Source organism: Lathamus discolor, chromosome 17 (genome assembly GCF_037157495.1).
Source record: "Lathamus discolor isolate bLatDis1 chromosome 17, bLatDis1.hap1, whole genome shotgun sequence".
Taxonomy (NCBI): domain Eukaryota; kingdom Metazoa; phylum Chordata; class Aves; order Psittaciformes; family Psittacidae; genus Lathamus; species Lathamus discolor.
The window spans coordinates 715,011-733,170 of NC_088900.1; the positions used below are offsets into that span (position 1 = coordinate 715,011).

Below are 18,160 nucleotides of genomic sequence, written 5' to 3' on the forward strand. Positions count from 1 at the left end.
ACACGACCGCTCTCATTGGCCGTGCCGCCGCGCACTCAGGCGGAGGGGCTGGGCGTGCCGTGTACGGCGCCTTCTGATTGGCGGAGAAGAAGCTACGGCGATGGAGCCGCGACGTGTCCCCCAGAGCTTGGAGTGCGTCACGTGAACGGAAGCGGAAGCAGGCTACGGTCCCGCCACGTGGGTGGTGACACGTGGGGCGGTGCCAAGGAGAGGCGGTGGCGGCCGCGCCGGAGCTCCGGGAGATCCAGGCGGGCACCGACCGCGCACGGGGCGCAGGAGGGGCTCAAGTCGTGTTTCGTCCGTTTAATGTTTCCGTGTGAAAATACTAGAGAAAAGTTGATAAACCGCCCCAAAAAACACCCCCAAACCCACCAACCCCCGTCCCGGTTCCGTCCCGACCCTACCGGAACCGGCGCATGCACCGGGAGGGGAACGGGAGCTCCTTAAAAAGTATATTCCCCCCCCCTCTTAAAATTCCCATGGCAGGGTGAAGAACCACCCCCCGGGGGGGCTGCCGGTCACCGGGGGCCACGAGGACCCCCACCCGGGGCTCAGTGCCCCGGGGCCGGTGTGTGTTTGGTAGGAGAGGGCTGAGGGGGAAGGGGGCGGTCGGAGGAGGAGGAAGCACCGCCCAGGGCCGACTGCAGGTAAACGGTCTTGTGGAAGAGTCTGTTGCTGAGGAAAACCACCAAGGAGAAGAGCCGGAGCTGGAAGTGGCTGGAAAAGGGAAGAGAACCCCGTGAGCTTCCTCCCGGATGGAGGTTTGAGGGGGGTGAGGCTGAAGGTTTAGGGGCACGGAGGGTCTCACTCACTAGGTTTTGCCGGGGGTCCTCGCCTCATTGGCGCTGATGATGAAGAGGGGGAAAAGGATGGAGAAGAGGCAACCGCTGGAAGGGAAAAAAAAAACCCAAATACGGTAAAATGACATAAAAAAGGGCATTGAGGTGAGAAAGAGGGAGGATGTGGATGTGGAATGGCAGCTATCCCCTCACCTGATGATGTAGGAGGACTGCATCGCCGTGAGGAAGGCGAGCGGCAAGCCGAAGCCAAAGTAGTAGGGCCAGTTCCTCTCGATGTTGGACAAGCGCTGGTGCATCTCAATTCCTGGTGGGAAAGGGGGAGAAAACCCATTAGAACCCAACCATTGGCATGGCGCAGCCTCCATCCCAACACATCCCATCTGGAAGCGTCTCTCACCTTTGTTAAACCAGCGGTACTCAAAGCAGTAGAGAGAGTACAGTAGTGACATGTGGAGGAGCCCAACCAGCTGGCCAACCAGATCGATGGGGAAGAGGCTCACGATCATTCCCTATGGGTAAAATCCCAGTGGGAGCATGAGGGGAGCTCTGGAGAAGGTGGCTCTGGGGGGATGTGGTTGTTTGGGGGGATTAAATCCTCACCTGGATGAGGAAGAGCGCCTGCAGCAAGAGGTTGAACAACATGTCGGCGATGATTTTGCTGACGCTGGGGAAGGGGTGAGGTTTCCTGCCGGAGACTTCGAAGGCGAGATCTGCAATATCCTGATGGAGAGGAGAGAGGAGATCCAAAATCCACTGGGATTATGTCACCAGGAATACACCCAGAGCCTGTTTTCCGGGCACCCACCTGAAACCAGATGGCGTTGACGACCTTACTGAGGACGAAGAGGGGCAGGACCCAGAGGGCGCTGAAGATGGAGGTGAGGATGAACTCCAGCCAGGCCCAGACATCGCTGTGCAAGGAAGGATCACCTTCCAGAAACAGGGAAACATGTCAGGATTCTGTGAGGGAAGCGCCTCGGTTCAAGGAGCTCCTCAGTGGAAGAACCACATTTCAGGGAGCTCCTCGTTACAGGAACCTCCTTGTCTCTGGGACCGCCATGTTAAAGGAACCTACTCATTTTGGGGAGCTCCTCATTTTGGGAAGCTCTTCATTTTGGGAAGCTCCTCACTGGACGAAACCTCCTGGTTTTGTGGAGCTCCTTACTTTGGGAAGTTCAACATTTCAGAGCACTCCTTGTTGGAGGAACATCCTCACTGAAGGAACCTCCTTGTTTTGGAAAGCTCCTCATTACAGGAAGCTATATATTTCAGGGAGCTCCTCATTGGAGGAACCTCATTTTAGGAAACTCCTTGTTTTGGGAAGCTCCTCAATTGGAGGAACCTTCTTTTCCCATCAGAAATTCCCCCTGGCATCTCTGCTTCCAGGGGAGCCCCCAACAGGAGGAATCCCACTTGCTTTTCATGCATTTGCAAAACCACAGTGACAACTGTGTGGTAGAACCCTCCACAGATCCCACCACACAGTCCGTGAGTGGGACTCTCCATCTCTGATTTACCCCTGGATAATTAACAACAGCCTTAATTAGCTCGGGGAGGAGCAGAAGAACAAGGTGAGGAGATGTCAGTTCATGGGGTGTTGGGAAGGAACTCACCGATGATGTGCGCCGTGACGGACTGAAGGGCGGGTATGAACACGCGGTAGAACAAGAAGAGACTGAGCTGGTGGAAGAGGAAGGTTCGGTGCTCCTGGGTCAGGTTTTGGGCTGCTGCAAGTGGACCCTCTACCCATGGGGATCCAGAAACACCCCGGGACTGGCACGTAAACCCACCCCAAATCTACAACTGAGCACACTCCCTTTAACATTCCTGGGCCAATTCCTCATTCTCTGCGTAATGGGAAAATGAAGCTGGTGATTTATGAGGATCAGACTCACGGTAAGATCAGAGCTGAGGAATCAATATTCAGTATTTAATTCAGTGAAGCAATATCCCACATAGAACAGTCTCAAAGCAGCTTGGATTCAACATGTGGGCTTTCCCAAGCAGGTCTATATCCCAGTTCCCTTAAAACACAGCGGTGGGACAGGGAATACGGCAGCTGGCATAGGTCCCTGCAGCCCAGCTGATGGCTCACCACCAAAGGCGCACGAGGGTTGGTTTCCACAGAGGGGTTTAACACAGAACAAAATTCCCACTTACCCAGAACACGCCTCCATTCCAGGCACAACACTGAAATATCCGGCTCACTATCCGGGGTTCACTGCGGAGCAACGGGAGAGACACATCAAGGACCTTTAGTAATTCCCTGTATCCATGCTGGAATGGAGGAGAAGCAGAGCTTTCCTCCTGAGTTTTAAGCATTTACTGGGGAGCTCTCGGTGCAATAAAACTGGAGGGGTCTGGGGGCATTTTGTCCTTGAAAAAGGCTGGTTTGGGCTTCTCTCTCCTCACAGTATACCTATGGACATGCCAAGAGCGCAGCTGGGGTTTAATCCTGGTGTTTCCATCCTTAGTGGATGCAACTGAGAGAGATGGCTGTGGAACACAGCACGGCTGGGGAAAAAGAACCTTGATTCACCCTTGATGGGCTGAGAGAATGGAATTACCAGTCCTCAGGCCTCACACTCACTTCTCTTGCTTCTTTTCTTCCAAGTGAAACCTCCGCTGGGCGAGCACGCTGTTGGCTCTCCTCCGCCTCTGCTCTTCCCTTTTCTGCTGGATGCGGGCATCCAGCTTCGAGATGGTGCAGATGCCCCAGATGGAGTCCTTAATTCCCTGTGGACATGAGGAGAGGCTGCAACACTCCTTCCCACCTCCTGGTTATGGAAGGGGATGAGCCTTGCTGCCTGGAGTGGAGGAGGCAGCACCAGGCTCAGGCAGAGCCAGGGTTTGGAGTGCTGCCTGTTCTCCATAGCCTGGTGACCTAAATCACTGCCTGTTCCAGCAGCAGCCTCTCTCTGAAGGTGTGATTTCTCATCCAAAATCCACTATTTATAACCCAGAGAGTTACATCTCTCACAGCCCATTTCTTCTGCCTGGCAGAAAGCCCTTCTCCCCCTCACCAGCCACTACAGGCCAATAAAATAGAATTACACCAAACATTCAGGATGTGCAAAGCCCTCGTGGCGTGATCATACACCTGAGTGTGATGCTCATGGCTTTACAGATGACAGCATCCCTCAAAGAACCTCGGAGCCACATCTGTGCAAACCTGTTAACAGAGAAGTGTCAAGAAGTCTCTGCCTCAACTCCTGCTTTAAAAGACTTCTAGCAACACCTCTCTAGCACTTATTTCCACCTTTGGGACACATTTGTTATCAAACATTTCACTTCAAAATGAAGTGTAAGAGCATTGTGAAACAACTGAGGAGAAGGACTTGGGGGTGTTGGTCCATGAGAAGCTCCCCATGACCTAACTTCAGTGCACTTTAGCCCAGAATCCCCCCGTGTGCTGGGCTGTACCCAAAGGAGCGTGAGCAGCAGCTCAGGGAGGGGATTCTCCCCCTCTGCTGTGCTCTGGGGAGACCACCCCTGCAGTCCTGATCCAGCTCTGGGGCAGCAGCACAAGAGGGACGTGGAGCTGTTGGAGAGAGTGTAGAGGAGGCTATGGAGCTGCTGTGAGGGCTGGAGCAGCTCTGCTCTGGAGCCAGGCTGTGAGAGAGCTGGGCTGGTTCAGCCTAGAGAAGAGAAGGTCCCTTAAGGGGAGACCTGAGAGCAGCTCCAGTGCCTAAAGGGGCTATGGGAAACCTGGAAAGGGGCTTTGGACAAGGGCCTATAGGGACAGAACAAGGGAATGGCATTAACCTACCAGAGGGGAGACTGAGATGAGCTCTTAGGCAGAAGCTCTGCCCTGTGAGGGTGCTGAGGTGCTGGCACAGGGTGCCCAGAGAAGCTGTGGCTGCCCCATCCTTGGCAGTGCTCAAGGCCAGGTTGGACACAGGGGCTTGGAGCAAGCTGCTCCAGTGGAAGGTGTCTCTGCTCGTGGCAGTGGTTGGAACTGGATGAGCTTTAAGGTCCTTTCCAACCCAAACCATTCTGTGATTCTAGGACCCAAATCCTTCTGCTTGAGGCCATGGCCAGCGAACACAAGTTTCTGAACATGAATTACTTCTTAGCATCCCATCACCAACATTTTTGAGCCTGTGTTTATGCCGGGATTATACAAGATGGTGTGGGAGCACTGAGGTCACACGAAGCCATACCCCTGTGACTCTCTGGAACAGACACACCGCAGCCAGCTTGGGAAAACACTTGGGAAGAAACACATCCCACACAGCTACCTCAATCCTAACAGCAGAAAGCCTGCTGACAGGTATCTCTGCCGGACTAAATTGAAGTCTTTGATTAGAATACACCCAGAGCCCCTTTTCCTTCCAATTCTTTAATTCACCTTTGATGAAGCCACAGAAGGGAACAGGACCAGTCCCCATGACAAAGGAGCTGCAGTGCATGGACTCACCCTGACGAGGTCATGCAGGAAGGTTTTCACGCCGTCTGCCATCTTGACTCCAGCATCACCTCCGGTTCCAAAACTATCAACTACAGGGACAGGGGAAAAGCCGAACCCAAACCTCTCTCATCCTGGAGGGATGGGAAACGGATGGAGCCTGTGGAGAGACAAAACACAAAGGATCATGGCAGGCATTAACCACACAGTGGGAGTCCAAGCTAATCCCACCAACAGGCTTCCAACCCCCTCAAACACACAGGCAGAGAAAGGATCCATCCTGTCTGTGTTGTGGTATCTCATGTTAAAAACCTCAGTTTCAGGAACAGCACAGCCTGTAGTTCTATGCTAACACCTCACTGCACCACTCATTTTGGGAAGAGAGAAGCCAGCAGAGCCAGCCCAGGGAGCTGTGAAAACATCTGTGCTAAGCCCAGCATTCAGTTAGTACCACCCAGCTCCACACCTCCTCTGACAGGGAAGAAACACCATGTCTGCAATCAGGAGCCTGACAAACCCAGGGCTGCTCTTTGAGCTGTCCCATCAGCTTTTGCCCATAGCAGTAACTCCCAACAGCCCTTTGCCAAAACCCTTGTGCTGAGTCTCTTGCTTATTGTGAAGCACTGCAGAAACACGTTTTTGAGTTAAGGAAAACAAAATACAAAACACACGGAGCTTTTCCAATGGGATCCAAACTGATCGCTTTTTCTAGGCAGGAGCTCTCACAGCTCTGGAGCAGGCTGGTATCACAAGCCCCAACATGTCGCAGGTGCTGTTGTTTCATAGAGTGCAGCACAGGGCATAATGATTAAAATAATTAATTTTTGAAAACAATTTTATTTGGGTTATTCCAAGATAAACCCTGCCACAGTTTGAACCCCACTCCTGTGAAGCGCGAACGCCAGCTGGGCTGAAGCTGTGGAAGCAGACCCAACCTCCAGTGTTATTGACATCAGGTTAATCACAGGCACTGCCACCCCAAAATGAAGCTGTTGGAGCAGACACGCCCAGATGGGCGGGGGGTGCTTCTGCTTTAGCAAGTGCCCATGGTCCCGGTCACACTGGCAGAGCCGCAGCAGAAACAAGAGGCAAGAGAGCGTTTTCTTTGTTCCTGGCACCTTGGGCTCAGAAACCTCTACAGCGAGACCCTGCTCCTGCAGGCAGCTCCTCCCGACGGGTGATTGGAGCGGTGGGGATCACTGTGCAAAGAGGAGATCCTCGCAGCACCCAGAGGTGCCCGGCGCTCCCCACAGCAATGCTGGGGCACGGGCATCATCTTCCCACTGTTAACTGGGGGACACAGTTACCACAGAACCGCCCCTGCGGGTACTGGGGGCCACCCCCGTAACTTCAGTGGGGGAAGCACTGTTTCACCTCAGGCTGTTCCCACTATCACCCCAGGAACCGGAGCCGGGGGGACGGACACTCCCACACACAACAACGTGCGCCCGAAGCCACCGCTGCCCCCATGATCCCCTGGAGCTGTTACCTCAGCGCTGCCCCCACAGTGGCCCCCCCCAGGGCCCAGAATTACCTCCGCCTCTCCCCACGTATCCCTCAACACCCCGGATCACCTCAGGGCCGCCGCGGGGCTCCGGGCGGTGCCGCCCGCCCCGATCCCGACCCGTTTACCTCAGACTGTCCCCACGTCCCGCCCATGTCCACCCCACCCCCGGCACCACTCACCGCGGGCGCCGGCCGGGCTCACGGCGCGCACGGCCCAGCTCCAGCGGCTCGGCCGCCACCGCCGCCACCGCGCATGCGCCGGGCTCCCGCCGCGCAGCCTCCCGCCCCGCCCCGCGCAGGCCCACTGCCGGGGGAGAGCCATTCCGCCACACCGCCAGGGTGCGGCACGTGAACGAGGGGTGATAGGGACACTTGGAAACAGTAGGAGATTGGGAGAGGCTGGGGGGTAATAAGGGGATATGGGGGGTAATGGGGGGCAATGAGAGGGATGTTGGGGGTCATAGGGAGATATTAAGGGGTAATGGGAGGGATGTTGGGGGTCATAGGATATTACGGGGTAATGGGGACATCGGGGAGTAATAGGGGGCAATGGGAGGGATGTTGGGGGTCATAGGGGGATATTATGGGGTAATGGGGACATCAGAGAGTAATGGGGGGCAATGGGAGGGATGCTGGGTAGCACTCGGAGAGAGGCTGGGGGTTCATGGGTGCACTGGGGGCATTGGGTGACAATGGGGGAACACTGGGGGCAAAAGGCAGACACAGGGGGCACTGGGTGGGAATAGAAAGCAGTGACACCAGAAAGGGGGCAGTGGGGCTGGGGAGCACTGGGTGAGCAACAGACAGCGCTGTAGAGCAATAGGGGTGCACCGGTGTGTGCCTGCTGCGCGCAGGGCAGAGCCGGGCGTCAGCCGGGGTGTCTCCATTCCCCTCATGTACTCCCCCAGCACACTCCACATCGTCCCATTTATTGCTGCGGGGCACATGGGGCCCCCACCCGTGCCCCAGTTTCCCCACGTCCATCACACCACCCCGCCTTCCACCAGAGGCTCTCCTTGCACCAGCCTCCTCCAGCCCAACCTGCTCAGGTCCAAGGTCTCGTATCGACCCTTGAGCACCAGCTCGGCCACGGCTCTGCCGGCTGCCGGCGCGTGCTGCAGCCCGTGACCACTGAACCCAGCAGCCACCAGGAGGTTCTCCAGCCTGGGGTGAGGTCCCACCACGCCGTTGCGGTCGAAGGAGTTGTGGTCATAGTAACCTGCCCAGGAGCTGCCTGGACGGAGGGAGGAGAAAGCTGGGACACGCCGGGCCAGCCGCGGCCAGACCTGCTCCTGGAAGTAGTTGTGATCCACAGAGAGGTCACTGGGATCCGGCTCCTCCTCCTGGGAAAAACACATTGGGAGGGAGTTAGAAAGAAAACTACAGAGAAAAATCACATCAATAATACATTAAAATAGCATAAATAATTAACACAGAGAGGAAGCTCCTTTTGGGCGCACCTCGGGTGGGCTCATGCCGCCTAAGTAGTTGCCGGCAATGCCCTCACGGCGAAAGTAAGCACCAGTGGTGTCAACGAGGAATGGGCAGGATAAGCCGGGACCATCGTGACAGTGCCAGGAGAAGATGTACCTATAGGGATAAAGGAGACCCCCCCCCCCAGAAAACATAGGGATGAGGAGGGTGGGCTGTGCCTCAGAACATCAGGGGGTACATGGAAATGAAAGCATTGAGGGTTCACAGCATTTCTGACAATTGGAGAGGCACCCCAAAAGAAGGACCAAGGGGTTCACCAGCCCTTGAAGATGGAGAGTGGTGAGTGCTGGGATGTGAGATCCGCCCCCCCCCCCGGCCAAAACCCCACTGAAGGCCTCACACCCCCTTTTGCAAAGGGATGGATGGTGGGTACCGGGACACAACCACTGTCCCCATAGAGCACAACGGGGTTCCACAGTGATGCCAGGATGTGAACCCCACAATGCGAACCCCCAAATCCTGCCCTCCCCACCTCTTCCGGGGCTGGATGGGCAGGGGGGGGTGGCGCAGTGCCTCAGGCAGCCCGGCTGCCTCCAGCAGCTCCCCAGCCCAGGCACCCGCCGCGTTCACCACGATGGCACAGGTCACGGGCTGGTACTCCAGGCTGTCCTGCATGTACACCTGGAGGGGGGACACAACCCACATGAGCCGGGGGGGAAGGGGGGGGTGGTCCTGGACACCCATGGGGTGTCACTCCCCCTCTCAGGTGTGTTCGGGGGGGGGACACACACTCACATGGACGCGTTTGATGCGCGCGGACAACAGGTCCCGTCCCTGTGGTGCCATCAAGTCCTCAGCTGAGGTGACAAAACCTAAAGGATTGGGGGGTGAGGGGGTGCTGCCCCCAGGGCACACCCTGCTCTGTGTGTGTCCCCCCCTCACCTCGCACCTCCCCGGCGCAGCTGAGCACCCCCAGGGACGTGGCTTTGCGCCGCAGAGCGGTGAGGAGGGTCCAAGGGTCAAACCAGCCTTCATCCTCCAGACCTGTGGGGGACACATAGGGTGGGGGACGCTGGTGTGATCCCTCCAAATACACCTGAGTCCGGGGGGGGGGAAAAAGCCCCCTTCCCCAAATGAAGGTGGGATGAATGCGCCCAGTGGGGATGATTATATGGGATGGGGGTGAGGGTGGGAATGGATAAGGATGAGCAGAGGGATGAAGATGGGGGTCAGGATGGGGAATAAGGTGAGGATGGGGGTGAGAATAGGATGGGATGAGGATGGGGATAGTGACAGGAATGAGGATGAGGATACAGATAAGGATGAGGAATGGGGTGAGGATAAGAGTGGGACGGGGATGGGGATGGGGTTGGAATGGTGATAGGGATGGGGATTCAGAGGAGGATCAGGATGGGGAATGGGGTGAGGATGGGGGTGAGAATGGGGATGGTGATACGGATGAGGATGGGGACAGGGATGAGAATGGGTGGTGATGGGGTCCCCATGTACCATAGGATGCCACAGCCACGTCCTCCGTGTCTATCCATGGGAATTTCTCCTTCAGCTGAGTGGGTGACAGCAGGGTCACCTGCACCCCTTCCTCCCTGGGGACAGCCAGCATGGGGAGGGGGGGACGGGGGGCATCAGGATGAGAACACCAAACCCAAAACCCAAAAACAACGGGTGGTACTCTGTGTGCGTGTCCCACCTCTGGACCTTGACAGTGGCCTCCAGCCCATCAGCATCCTGTGGGGAGGCCAGGAAGAGGTATCCTGAAGGCTGGAACTGGATGTCGACGGGTGGCTCATTCAGCACCCCAAGGTGCTCCTGTGGGGAGAGCGGGCACCCACTGAGCAGGGCTGGACCTCCCTGAGCTGACACCATCCCCCCTCCAATAACCCCACATACATTGATATTGCGGAGAAAACTGGCTGAGAAACGGGACATGTGGATATTCTCTGGGAGGGAAAACTGCTGCCGGATGCCCCCAGCCGACAGCACCGTGGAAGCTCGGGAATACTGAAAGAGATCGCCAGAATAAAGGGGTTCTGGGGGGGCCCCAAGGCCATGCCCTGCCCCAGGAGGGGGTGCTCACCGTGGGGTCCCGCTCCACCACCAGCACCCTCATGCCGTGCCGCCGGGCCTCCAGCGCCTTCAGCCAATAGGCCACGGACCAGCCCACCACACCGCCCCCCACCACCACCACGTCGGCCTCTTCGGGGGGCCGCGGGTCCCGGGGTGCCCCGGGGGGGACCCAGCTTCCGGTGCCGGGCCCCAGCGCCGACAGCTGATCCTGCAGGGTCTGCCCCAGGCGCCTCAGGCTCAGACCCAGCTCTGACGGGGTACGGGCGGGGGGGGGGGATGGGTTTGGGGAGCAGCCCTCGGACACCCCAGTGCCCTCTGCATCCCCCGGGAACACCCTTGAACCTCCAGGCCCCCCCTCCCCGCCCTTCCCTGGATGCACCCTCAGCATCCCCGGGACCTTTGGAACCACCAGAACCCCCTGTAACGCCCCCCCCCATGGACTCCAGTGTTCCCCTGCATCCCCCCACCCTCCTCTGGGACCACCCTGCACCCTCACCGCCCCCCCCCAGGCCAACCCTACCTCCCCCGGACTCCGTGACCCCCAGGCCCCTGCAGCCCCTCCCGGCTCTCCCCCCCGCCCCGCTCACCCCGTAACAGGCCCGCGCTGCGCAGGGCCCGACCCGGGGCCCCCCCCGGCCCCGGGGTCCGGCCCCAGAGCCCCCCCTTCAGCGCGCTCCTCCAGCGCAGCATGGCCCTGGCCACACCCCCAGCGACACTCCCCCCTCGCTATTGGCTAACCCCGCGTCCCGCCTCCCTCCACCCCCTTCGCCAATGGGAGGTATTTTCCGGCGGAAGTAGTATGCAAAGGGAAGTGGCGGCGGGGGGAGGGCCGTGCGACGTGTGCGGGAGCCGGTCCCGCCGCCGCAGCCATGTTGGACTTCTTCACCATCTTCAGCAAGGGCGGGCTCGTCCTGTGGTGCTTCCAGGGCGGCCCCGCCGCCACCGCGCCCGTCAACGCCCTCATTCGCTCCGTGCTGCTGCAGGTGCGCGGCGGCGGCGGCCCCGGCAGCGGGGCCGCACCATCTGCCTGAGCGGGGCGGGGGGAGGCGGACGGGACCATGTCGGTGTGATGGGGGGAGGTGGCGACCTGCTACGTTCAGAAGGGGACCTGAACAGGGAGTGGTTGGACGGGACCATCCTGCTGGGGAGTGGGGAAGACACGGGCATTATCGTGTACTGGGAGTGGGATCATCCATTTGGGGGTTTAAGGGGGAAATGGATGGGACCATCTACTTGGGGAAGGGGGAAGACAGGGGTGAGCCCCCCTACCTGGGGAGGGGGGTGAAATGACCCGTTCTGGGGGTGGGCTGATCCATACGGGAGGAGAACTGCCCCACCTGGGAGGTGAGCTGACCCATTTTGGGGGTGGACCGACCCACATGGAGAACTGAGCCATTGCGGGGAAGAAGGATGGGATCTCCTGCAGAGGGGTATGGGCTGGACCACTTTTTAGGGAGGAAGGGGGTAAGGATGATGGGGGGGGGGGGTCTGCTCACTGTTGGCACCCGTTTTCCAATGTCTCCTTTTCCGCAGGAGCGCGGTGGCAACAACTCCTTCACCCATGAAGCCCTCACACTCAAGTACAAGCTGGACAACCAGTTTGAGCTGGTGTTTGTGGTAAGGGATAGCCCCCAGGTCAGCCCAAAACCCGGGGGGGGACGGGGGACTTTGGCTGCCATGGGCTCTACCTTGGCTCCCAGATTGCAGGATTCTGAGGATGATGGGGGTCTTGGCCACACAGTACTGTGGAGCAGCTAATTTTGATCATCATTTAAATGCATTATGTCTGCAGTAGAAGCTGTAGAGGTTGCTCTGCCCTAATGAAACCTTTGATTTTGACCAGATCTGTTTAAAACCAGCCAGAAATCATAGAATTGTCGAATGGTTTGGGTTGGAAAGGACCTTAAGATCGTCCAGTTCCAACTCCTACCATGAACAGGGATGCCTCACACTACATAATGTTGCCCAAGGCTCTGTCCAACCTGGCCTTGAGCACTGCCAGGGATGGGGCAGCCACAGCTTCTCTGGGCACCCTGTGCCAGCGCCTCAGCACCCTCACAGGGAAGAGCTTCTGCCTTAGATCCAACCTGAACTTCCCCTGTTTCAGTTTGACCCCATCACCCCTTGTCCTATCACTACAGTCCCTGATGCAGAGCCCCTCTCCAGCATCCTTGTAGCCCCCTTCAGACACTGGAAGCTGCTCTGAGGTCTCCACGCAGCTTCTCTTCTCCAGGCTGAACAGCCCCAGTGTGCTCAGCCTGGCTCCATGCAGGAGGTGCTCCAGCCCCTGAGCATCCTCGTGGCCTTCCTTTGGACTTGCTCCAACAGCTTGGCCTTATGCTGGGGACACCGGAACTGCACACAAGTGCTGCAAGTGGAACCTCATGAGAGCAGAGGGGCAGGATCACCTCTTTGGACCTGCTGGTCACGCTCCTTTGGATGCAGCCCAGGATACGGTTGGTTTCTGGGCTGCAAGCACACACTGAAGCCGGCTCGTGTTCATTCTCTCATCGACCAGCACCTGCAAGTCCTTCTCCGCAGGGCCGCTCTGAATCTCTTCTCTGCCCAGTCTGTAGCTGTGCCTGGGATTGCCCCGACCCAGGTGTAGGACCTTGCACTTGGCTTGGTTGAACTTCATCGGGTTGGCATCGACCACCTCTCCAGTGTGTCCAGGTCCCTCTGGGTCCCATCCCTTCCCTCCAGCGTATCAACTGCACCACATAACTTAGTGTGTTTGGCAGGCTTGCTGAGGGCACATCAGTCCCACCGTCCATGTCGCTGCAAAGATGTTGAACAGGATCACTCCCAGCACTGACCCCTGTGCCATCCCTTTACTTTAGGGAGTTGTGGAATGAATCACAGGATGGCTTGGGTTGAAGGGACCTTAAAGTTCATGCAGTTCCAACCCCTTGCCATGGGCAGGGACACCTTCCACTAGAGCAGCTTGCTCCAAGCCCAGTCCAGCGTGGCCCTGAGTGTTTTAGTGCACTTCCTTGTCATCTGGCTGACCTTATCTCTCTAAATCCACACAACCTCCATTTGCACCTGAAGATAAGCAAAACCTTCCCTGCTCTGCCACATGGCTTTGCTGCTGTAAAACAGCCAACCTGGTTTTATCAGTGTTGTCTTTTAAAGTGAAGCTCTGTGCCACTGCTTTCCCTATATTTTTCCCCCCTTTAATTGCTTTGCAAGTCCAACTAGAACATGTAGCCTGACGCTTAATGAAATTCAAGAGTGCTGTATTAAACAGAGAGGTTTTCCCCTCCATGCCAGGCAGGTTGTTGTTAAATGAGGTGACAGACCAATGTCTTTCCACTGTGCTGCTTCCCAGGTGGGGTTTCAGAAGATCCTGACTCTAACCTACGTGGACAAGTTGATAGACGACGTTCACAAGGAGTTCAGGGACAAGTACCGCAATGAGTTTCAGCAGAAGGGCACCTTGGGCCTCCTAAATGGCACCTTTGATTTTAAAGACGACTTCATGCGCCTCCTCCGGTAGCAGAGCCTGTTTTTTTGTCTCACATCCCTGTTTAGAGTGCAGGTAGAGCTGAAATACAGGCTCTTTAACAGGTGTCCTCTCCGCAGGGATGCAGAGGAGAGCAGTAAAGTCCGAGCTCCCACGGTAATGAAGACGTTTGAGCAGTCTCTGAAGTCTCAGAAGACTGTCAAGTGTATGATTGAAACCCGGGGGGAGAAACCAAAGGAGAAAGTCAAGAACAAGAAGAACAAAGGTTCCAAAAAGGAGGGTGAGATTGTGGGAAAGAAAACTGGGGCAGGGAGGGAATAAAGATTCCAGAGTTTTGTGTCTTTCCCAGTCGTCTTGTGCTCCGGAACGCTGGCCTGAGCTCACGTTGGGTTCTTTCCATCAGGAACTGAAGCTGTCGCAGCGCCTGGCAAAGCCTCTGCAGGTGACAAGCAGTCCTCTGGGGATAGGGAGGAGCTGACCAAGGATGAGATCCTGCAGAAGAACCGGGAGGAATTCTTCAGGAGACACATGAAAGCAGGGGAGAAGTCCAGGTGGGTGGCAAGCACGTGCTCAGGGTGCCCATGGTCCAAACCTGCCATGGCTGAGTCCCTCCATCCTTTGGGGAGTCCCAGAATTCAAACCTTGCTTTCTCTTTTCCTTATTTCCCTGCTCCCTGGGAGGACTGGGAGAGGGCACACTGGGTCCTGGGGGTATAATGGCACTTGATCCATTCTTTTCCTGCAAGAGCCAGGAACCAGGAGTGCTGTGAGCAAAGGGCAGTGGCGCATCAGTGCCTGGCTTGAGGTGAAGGGGTCTGATACACGGTCAAACATCAGATAATGAAACTGTGGAGACTGAATCAACCAGGTTTAGCCTTAATTCCTGCCTTTTTTGTGTTAATGCAGGCTTGTAATTGTCACATCTTCCAAGGAGGCTATTGCTGCCCTGCACTGAACAAACCTTATTTCCCATCTTTATTCCAGCAAATCTCCAAAGCCCGAGGCACAAAAGGAGAAAGGGAAGAAGCCCAGAGTGTGGGATCTGGAGAACTCTAATGCCAAAGTACTGGATTACAGTAACTCTGCTACCAACGGGAGCGCCGAGGCTTGTCCTGTGGAAGAATTTGACCCCGATGCAGTAAGGAAAAGCCAGGTCACTGTGTCCTGGGTTGTGCTGGGATCAGCTGAGCGTTGCGATCCCAGCCCATGGAGACTGGATGTGGCCGGAGCGGGATGAGGGGGAACAGCTGATGGTTTTCAGGGTGTCTTCTCCCCTCCTCGCAGGCCCTGGGGGATAGGAATCGGGAGCCCGGCCGCCTCTACGACCTTGAGTATGAGAGCGATGTGGAAGCTGAAGAGGAGAAGGTTGTTCAGAACCCTTCAAAGCCCAGGTAGGGGCTCCTGCAGCCCTCATGTGTCACACACCTCTTGGCTTCTACCCTGGAACTCCTCTACTCTTAACTGGTTGTGAAGTAGGGACAAAGCGGTGGGTGTCAGCTATGGTAGGCTCTACACAGCTCGCCCCTTGAACCTAAAGGTGACCCCTCTTCTCCACAGTGTGAAGAAAGGTGGGCTGGGGGGTATGTTTGGCATGCTGAAAGGCCTGGTGGGCTCCAAGAGCTTGACAAGAGGGGACATGGACCCCGTACTGGAGAAGATGAAGGATCACTTGATTGGTAGGTCTGGCTCTGCTGAAAGCAGGTTAATTTGTGGTGGCTCCATGGGGTAGCACCCATGGTTTGGGATTTTCTTGCCCACAGGGACTGTGGAGGGTTCTTGTCTTGCCCTCAACAGTGCATCAAAAGGGGGTCAATGGTCTAGCCTGGTGGGGATCCTGCATGGTGACTCCATGCTCCCCCACAGTGCTGATGTCTGGTGTGTGTAACCTCAGCAGCACTCTCTCTCCTCTCTCCCTCTTGAAGCTAAAAATGTGGCAGCTGAGATCGCGGTGCAGCTCTGCGAGTCAGTGGCCAAGAAACTGGAAGGGAAGGTGATGGGAACGTTCACCAGTAAGTGGCCATGAGGCCTCCTGCTCATAGTGTGGGGCTCAGGAGCGTTCCTGGGTGTGACGGGTTCTCATTCCACCTCCTCCTTCCCAGCGGTGACCTCGACAGTGAAGCAGGCCCTGCAGGAGGCTCTGGTCCAGATCCTGCAGCCCCAGCGTCGGGTGGATGTCCTCCGGGATGTCATGGATGCCCAGCGCCACCGCCGACCCTACGTGGTCACCTTCTGTGGCGTCAACGGTGTTGGGAAGTCCACCAACTTGGCCAAGGTTGGACACGGTGCTCCTGGTGAGGAGGTCACGGTGAGGAGGTGAGGCTGTAGTTGCTAACGCACATTTCTTCTCCATCTCATTGCCGCTGCAGATCTCGTTCTGGCTCATTGAGAACGGTTTCAGTGTCCTCATTGCCGCCTGTGACACGTTCCGGGCTGGAGCAGTGGAGCAGCTCCGCACCCACACCCGGCGCCTCAATGCCCTGCACCCTCCGGAGAGCCATGGTGGGCGCACCATGGTGCAGCTCTACGAGAAGGGCTACGGCAAGGACGCGGCCGGGATTGCCATGGAGGCCATTGCTTACGGTACATGCCAAGAACCGGTGGTGGGAGACGTTGTTCTGGGGGAACATCCTGCTCACTGGTGCCTCTTCATCTTCCCCAGCTCGGAATCAGGGCTTTGACGTGGTCCTGGTGGACACGGCAGGCCGCATGCAGGACAACGCACCCTTGATGACGGCATTGGCCAAACTGATAGCTGTCAACACTCCTGACCTGGTCCTGTTTGTTGGGGAAGCATTGGTGGGAAATGAGGCGGTGGATCAGCTGGTGAGGGACCAGGCTTTGGGTTCTGGAAGATAGAGTATCATTATCATTATTATCCTTCCAGCATCTGCAGGGGACGCTGGAGGGGGACGCTGGAGAGGGACTCTTCATCAGGGACTGTAGTGATAGGACAAGGGGTGATGGGGTCAAACTGAAACAGGGGAAGTTCAGGTTGGATTCCCTGTGAAGGTGCTGAGGCGCTGGCACAGGGTGCCCAGAGAAGCTGTGGCTGCCCCATCCCTGGCAGTGTTCAAGGCTAGGTTGGACACAGGGGCTTGGAGCAAGCTGCTCCAGTGGAAGGTGTTTGTGCCCATGGCAGGGGGTTGGAACTGGATAATCTGAAGGTCCTTTCCAGCCCAAACCAGTCTGTGATTACGGGAGAAAACTCTGCTTCCGTGGGCTTTATCAGGCATTTGGACAGTAGCAGCACCATAAATGAGTTTCTTGGATCTGTTTTCTCCCTCAGGTCAAGTTCAACAAGGCCCTGGCTGATCACTCCATGGCCCAGACACCACGGCTCATTGATGGGATTGTCCTCACCAAGTTTGATACCATCGATGACAAGGTAAGGAGGCTGTTGAGACATCTCCACATGGAGCTTCCCACTGGAGAAGCAGGAAGTGTCCAACACACTTTGGTGCTGTCTCAGTTGCCATCTCTTGCCTTCCTCTTGCATTGCAACCTAGTTTAGTGATGTGCTGAGTGAAGAACAAGGAGGCAGAGTAGCTGATTGTGCTTGTTGTGTTTGGCAGGTCGGTGCTGCCATCTCCATGACCTACATCACGAGCAAGCCCATCGTTTTCGTTGGTACCGGACAAACCTACTGTGATCTGCGAAGCCTTAATGCCAAGGCCGTGGTCGCAGCGCTCATGAAGGCCTGAAACCCACCAATGGCTGTTGCAGATGTCCAAGAAGAACATGCTTTACCCTGTTCCCAGCTCATCCTTCCCACAATGAAGGGATGCCAGCGTGAGGGGAATGGTTTTGGGGGGTAAAATTCCTTTTATCCAGCAAAAGCCCTTCCCTGGATTCCTTCATTCTGGTTGAGGTGGCACAGGCTCCCTTGCAGGGAAGCTGAAGCCAGAGCTTTGTATTGGTCATGCTGTAAGGACCTGCTGTGCTTTTTTGGGGGGGTTGAAGGCTTTAGTTCCTTTGAGCTGCTTTTGGATTTCTTTTAGACCAGTTGAGGGAGGATGAGGAATGATGGTATTTGCTGGTGCATAGGAAGAAAAACCCAATTCATACTAGCAGATACTGGTGGTGGCTTTGGTGTTCTCCCCCTTCGAGTGCCTCTTGAGCCCGGTCTGAAGTGCTACACTGAGTAATACAAACCTCTGTTACAATGTCTTGTAGCTCCATATCGCAGATGTGCTCCAGTGCAATAAGTTGAATGCTGTCTGCTCAGAGACATAATTTATATGAAATAAACCTCATAATTTGTCCTCTGTGTGTAAATAACTCGCATCCAGGCAGGACCTGCTCACTCCTTGGGGGTAGGGAGGAGACAAACCCTGGGTGAGGGGTTGGAGAGGGCAAGTAAATCACCCACCAGCCATAAGGTTGGTGAACAGGCTTTTAATAGAAGCTTCCACATACAAAACACTACACAATAAAGACAGAAACAAGAGAAGTGGAGCTTTAA

At 56.4% G+C, this 18,160-nt stretch overlaps 3 protein-coding genes across 7 annotated transcripts; 1 reads left to right on the top strand and 2 right to left on the bottom strand.

Annotated features, from left to right (window-relative positions):
* Positions 1-461: 461 nt before the first annotated feature.
* EI24 (EI24 autophagy associated transmembrane protein) lies at positions 462-7,003 on the bottom strand. The gene is made up of 11 exons (XM_065697374.1): positions 6,895-7,003; positions 5,221-5,368; positions 3,391-3,536; positions 2,961-3,021; positions 2,414-2,480; positions 1,606-1,730; positions 1,401-1,520; positions 1,198-1,309; positions 993-1,104; positions 813-887; positions 462-717 (listed from the first exon to the last, which is right to left on the bottom strand). Exons 2-11 carry the CDS (start codon positions 5,260-5,262, stop codon positions 552-554), a joined length of 1,026 nt encoding a protein of 341 aa, XP_065553446.1. The 5' UTR covers positions 5,263-5,368; positions 6,895-7,003; the 3' UTR covers positions 462-551.
* Positions 7,004-7,627: 624 nt separating this feature from the next.
* On the bottom strand, positions 7,628-10,941 carry FOXRED1 (FAD dependent oxidoreductase domain containing 1). 4 transcript variants are annotated; one of them, XM_065697371.1, is made up of 9 exons: positions 10,821-10,941; positions 10,244-10,482; positions 9,857-10,167; positions 9,658-9,752; positions 9,091-9,192; positions 8,944-9,020; positions 8,681-8,829; positions 8,175-8,304; positions 7,628-8,057 (listed from the first exon to the last, which is right to left on the bottom strand). In XM_065697371.1, the coding sequence occupies exons 1-9, from the start codon at positions 10,921-10,923 to the stop codon at positions 7,698-7,700; spliced, it is 1,566 nt and encodes a 521-aa protein (XP_065553443.1). In that variant the 5' UTR covers positions 10,924-10,941; the 3' UTR covers positions 7,628-7,697. The 4 variants fall into 4 exon arrangements, with proteins under 4 accessions (XP_065553443.1, XP_065553445.1, XP_065553444.1 ...); XM_065697373.1 differs by lacking the exon at positions 10,244-10,482 and having other exon boundaries at positions 9,857-9,975; positions 10,057-10,167; positions 10,821-10,912; XM_065697372.1 differs by lacking the exon at positions 10,821-10,941 and having other exon boundaries at positions 9,857-9,975; positions 10,057-10,167; positions 10,244-10,640.
* An 87-nt stretch (positions 10,942-11,028) lies between these two features.
* Positions 11,029-17,959, top strand: SRPRA (SRP receptor subunit alpha). 2 transcript variants are annotated; one of them, XM_065697090.1, is made up of 14 exons: positions 11,029-11,216; positions 11,767-11,850; positions 13,565-13,728; positions 13,804-13,979; positions 14,103-14,250; positions 14,683-14,836; positions 14,983-15,089; positions 15,256-15,374; positions 15,621-15,707; positions 15,798-15,970; positions 16,065-16,278; positions 16,358-16,521; positions 16,985-17,083; positions 17,271-17,959. In XM_065697090.1, exons 1-14 carry the CDS (start codon positions 11,103-11,105, stop codon positions 17,397-17,399), a joined length of 1,932 nt encoding a protein of 643 aa, XP_065553162.1. In that variant the 5' UTR covers positions 11,029-11,102; the 3' UTR covers positions 17,400-17,959. The 2 variants fall into 2 exon arrangements, with proteins under 2 accessions (XP_065553162.1, XP_065553163.1); XM_065697091.1 differs by having other exon boundaries at positions 13,819-13,979.
* Positions 17,960-18,160: the final 201 nt, after the last annotated feature.

What these genes read in the sequence shown, in the direction of transcription:
- EI24 (XM_065697374.1), bottom strand. Translation starts at nt 5,262, where the DNA reads ATGGCAGACGGCGTGAAAACCTTCCTGCATGACCTCGTCAGG. An exon ending in CGTCACGGCGCACATCATCG is followed by an intron (nt 1,731 to 2,413) that starts GTGAGTTCCTTC and finishes TGTTTCTGGAAG; the next exon opens with GTGATCCTTCCTTGCACAGC. An exon ending in GTACCGCTGGTTTAACAAAG is followed by an intron (nt 1,105 to 1,197) that starts GTGAGAGACGCT and finishes CTTTCCCACCAG; the next exon opens with GAATTGAGATGCACCAGCGC.
- FOXRED1 (XM_065697370.1), bottom strand. Translation starts at nt 10,621, where the DNA reads ATGCTGAGGGTGCATCCAGGGAAGGGCGGGGAGGGGGGGCCTGGAGGT. An exon ending in CTGCGCCGGGGAGGTGCGAG is followed by an intron (nt 9,021 to 9,090) that starts GTGAGGGGGGGA and finishes CCAATCCTTTAG; the next exon opens with GTTTTGTCACCTCAGCTGAG. An exon ending in CGCGCATCAAACGCGTCCAT is followed by an intron (nt 8,830 to 8,943) that starts GTGAGTGTGTGT and finishes TCCCCCCTCCAG; the next exon opens with GTGTACATGCAGGACAGCCT.
- SRPRA (XM_065697090.1), top strand. Translation starts at nt 11,103, where the DNA reads ATGTTGGACTTCTTCACCATCTTCAGCAAGGGCGGGCTCGTCCTGTGG. An exon ending in GACTTCATGCGCCTCCTCCG is followed by an intron (nt 13,729 to 13,803) that starts GTAGCAGAGCCT and finishes GCTCTTTAACAG; the next exon opens with GTGTCCTCTCCGCAGGGATG. An exon ending in AAGAATTTGACCCCGATGCA is followed by an intron (nt 14,837 to 14,982) that starts GTAAGGAAAAGC and finishes CCCTCCTCGCAG; the next exon opens with GCCCTGGGGGATAGGAATCG.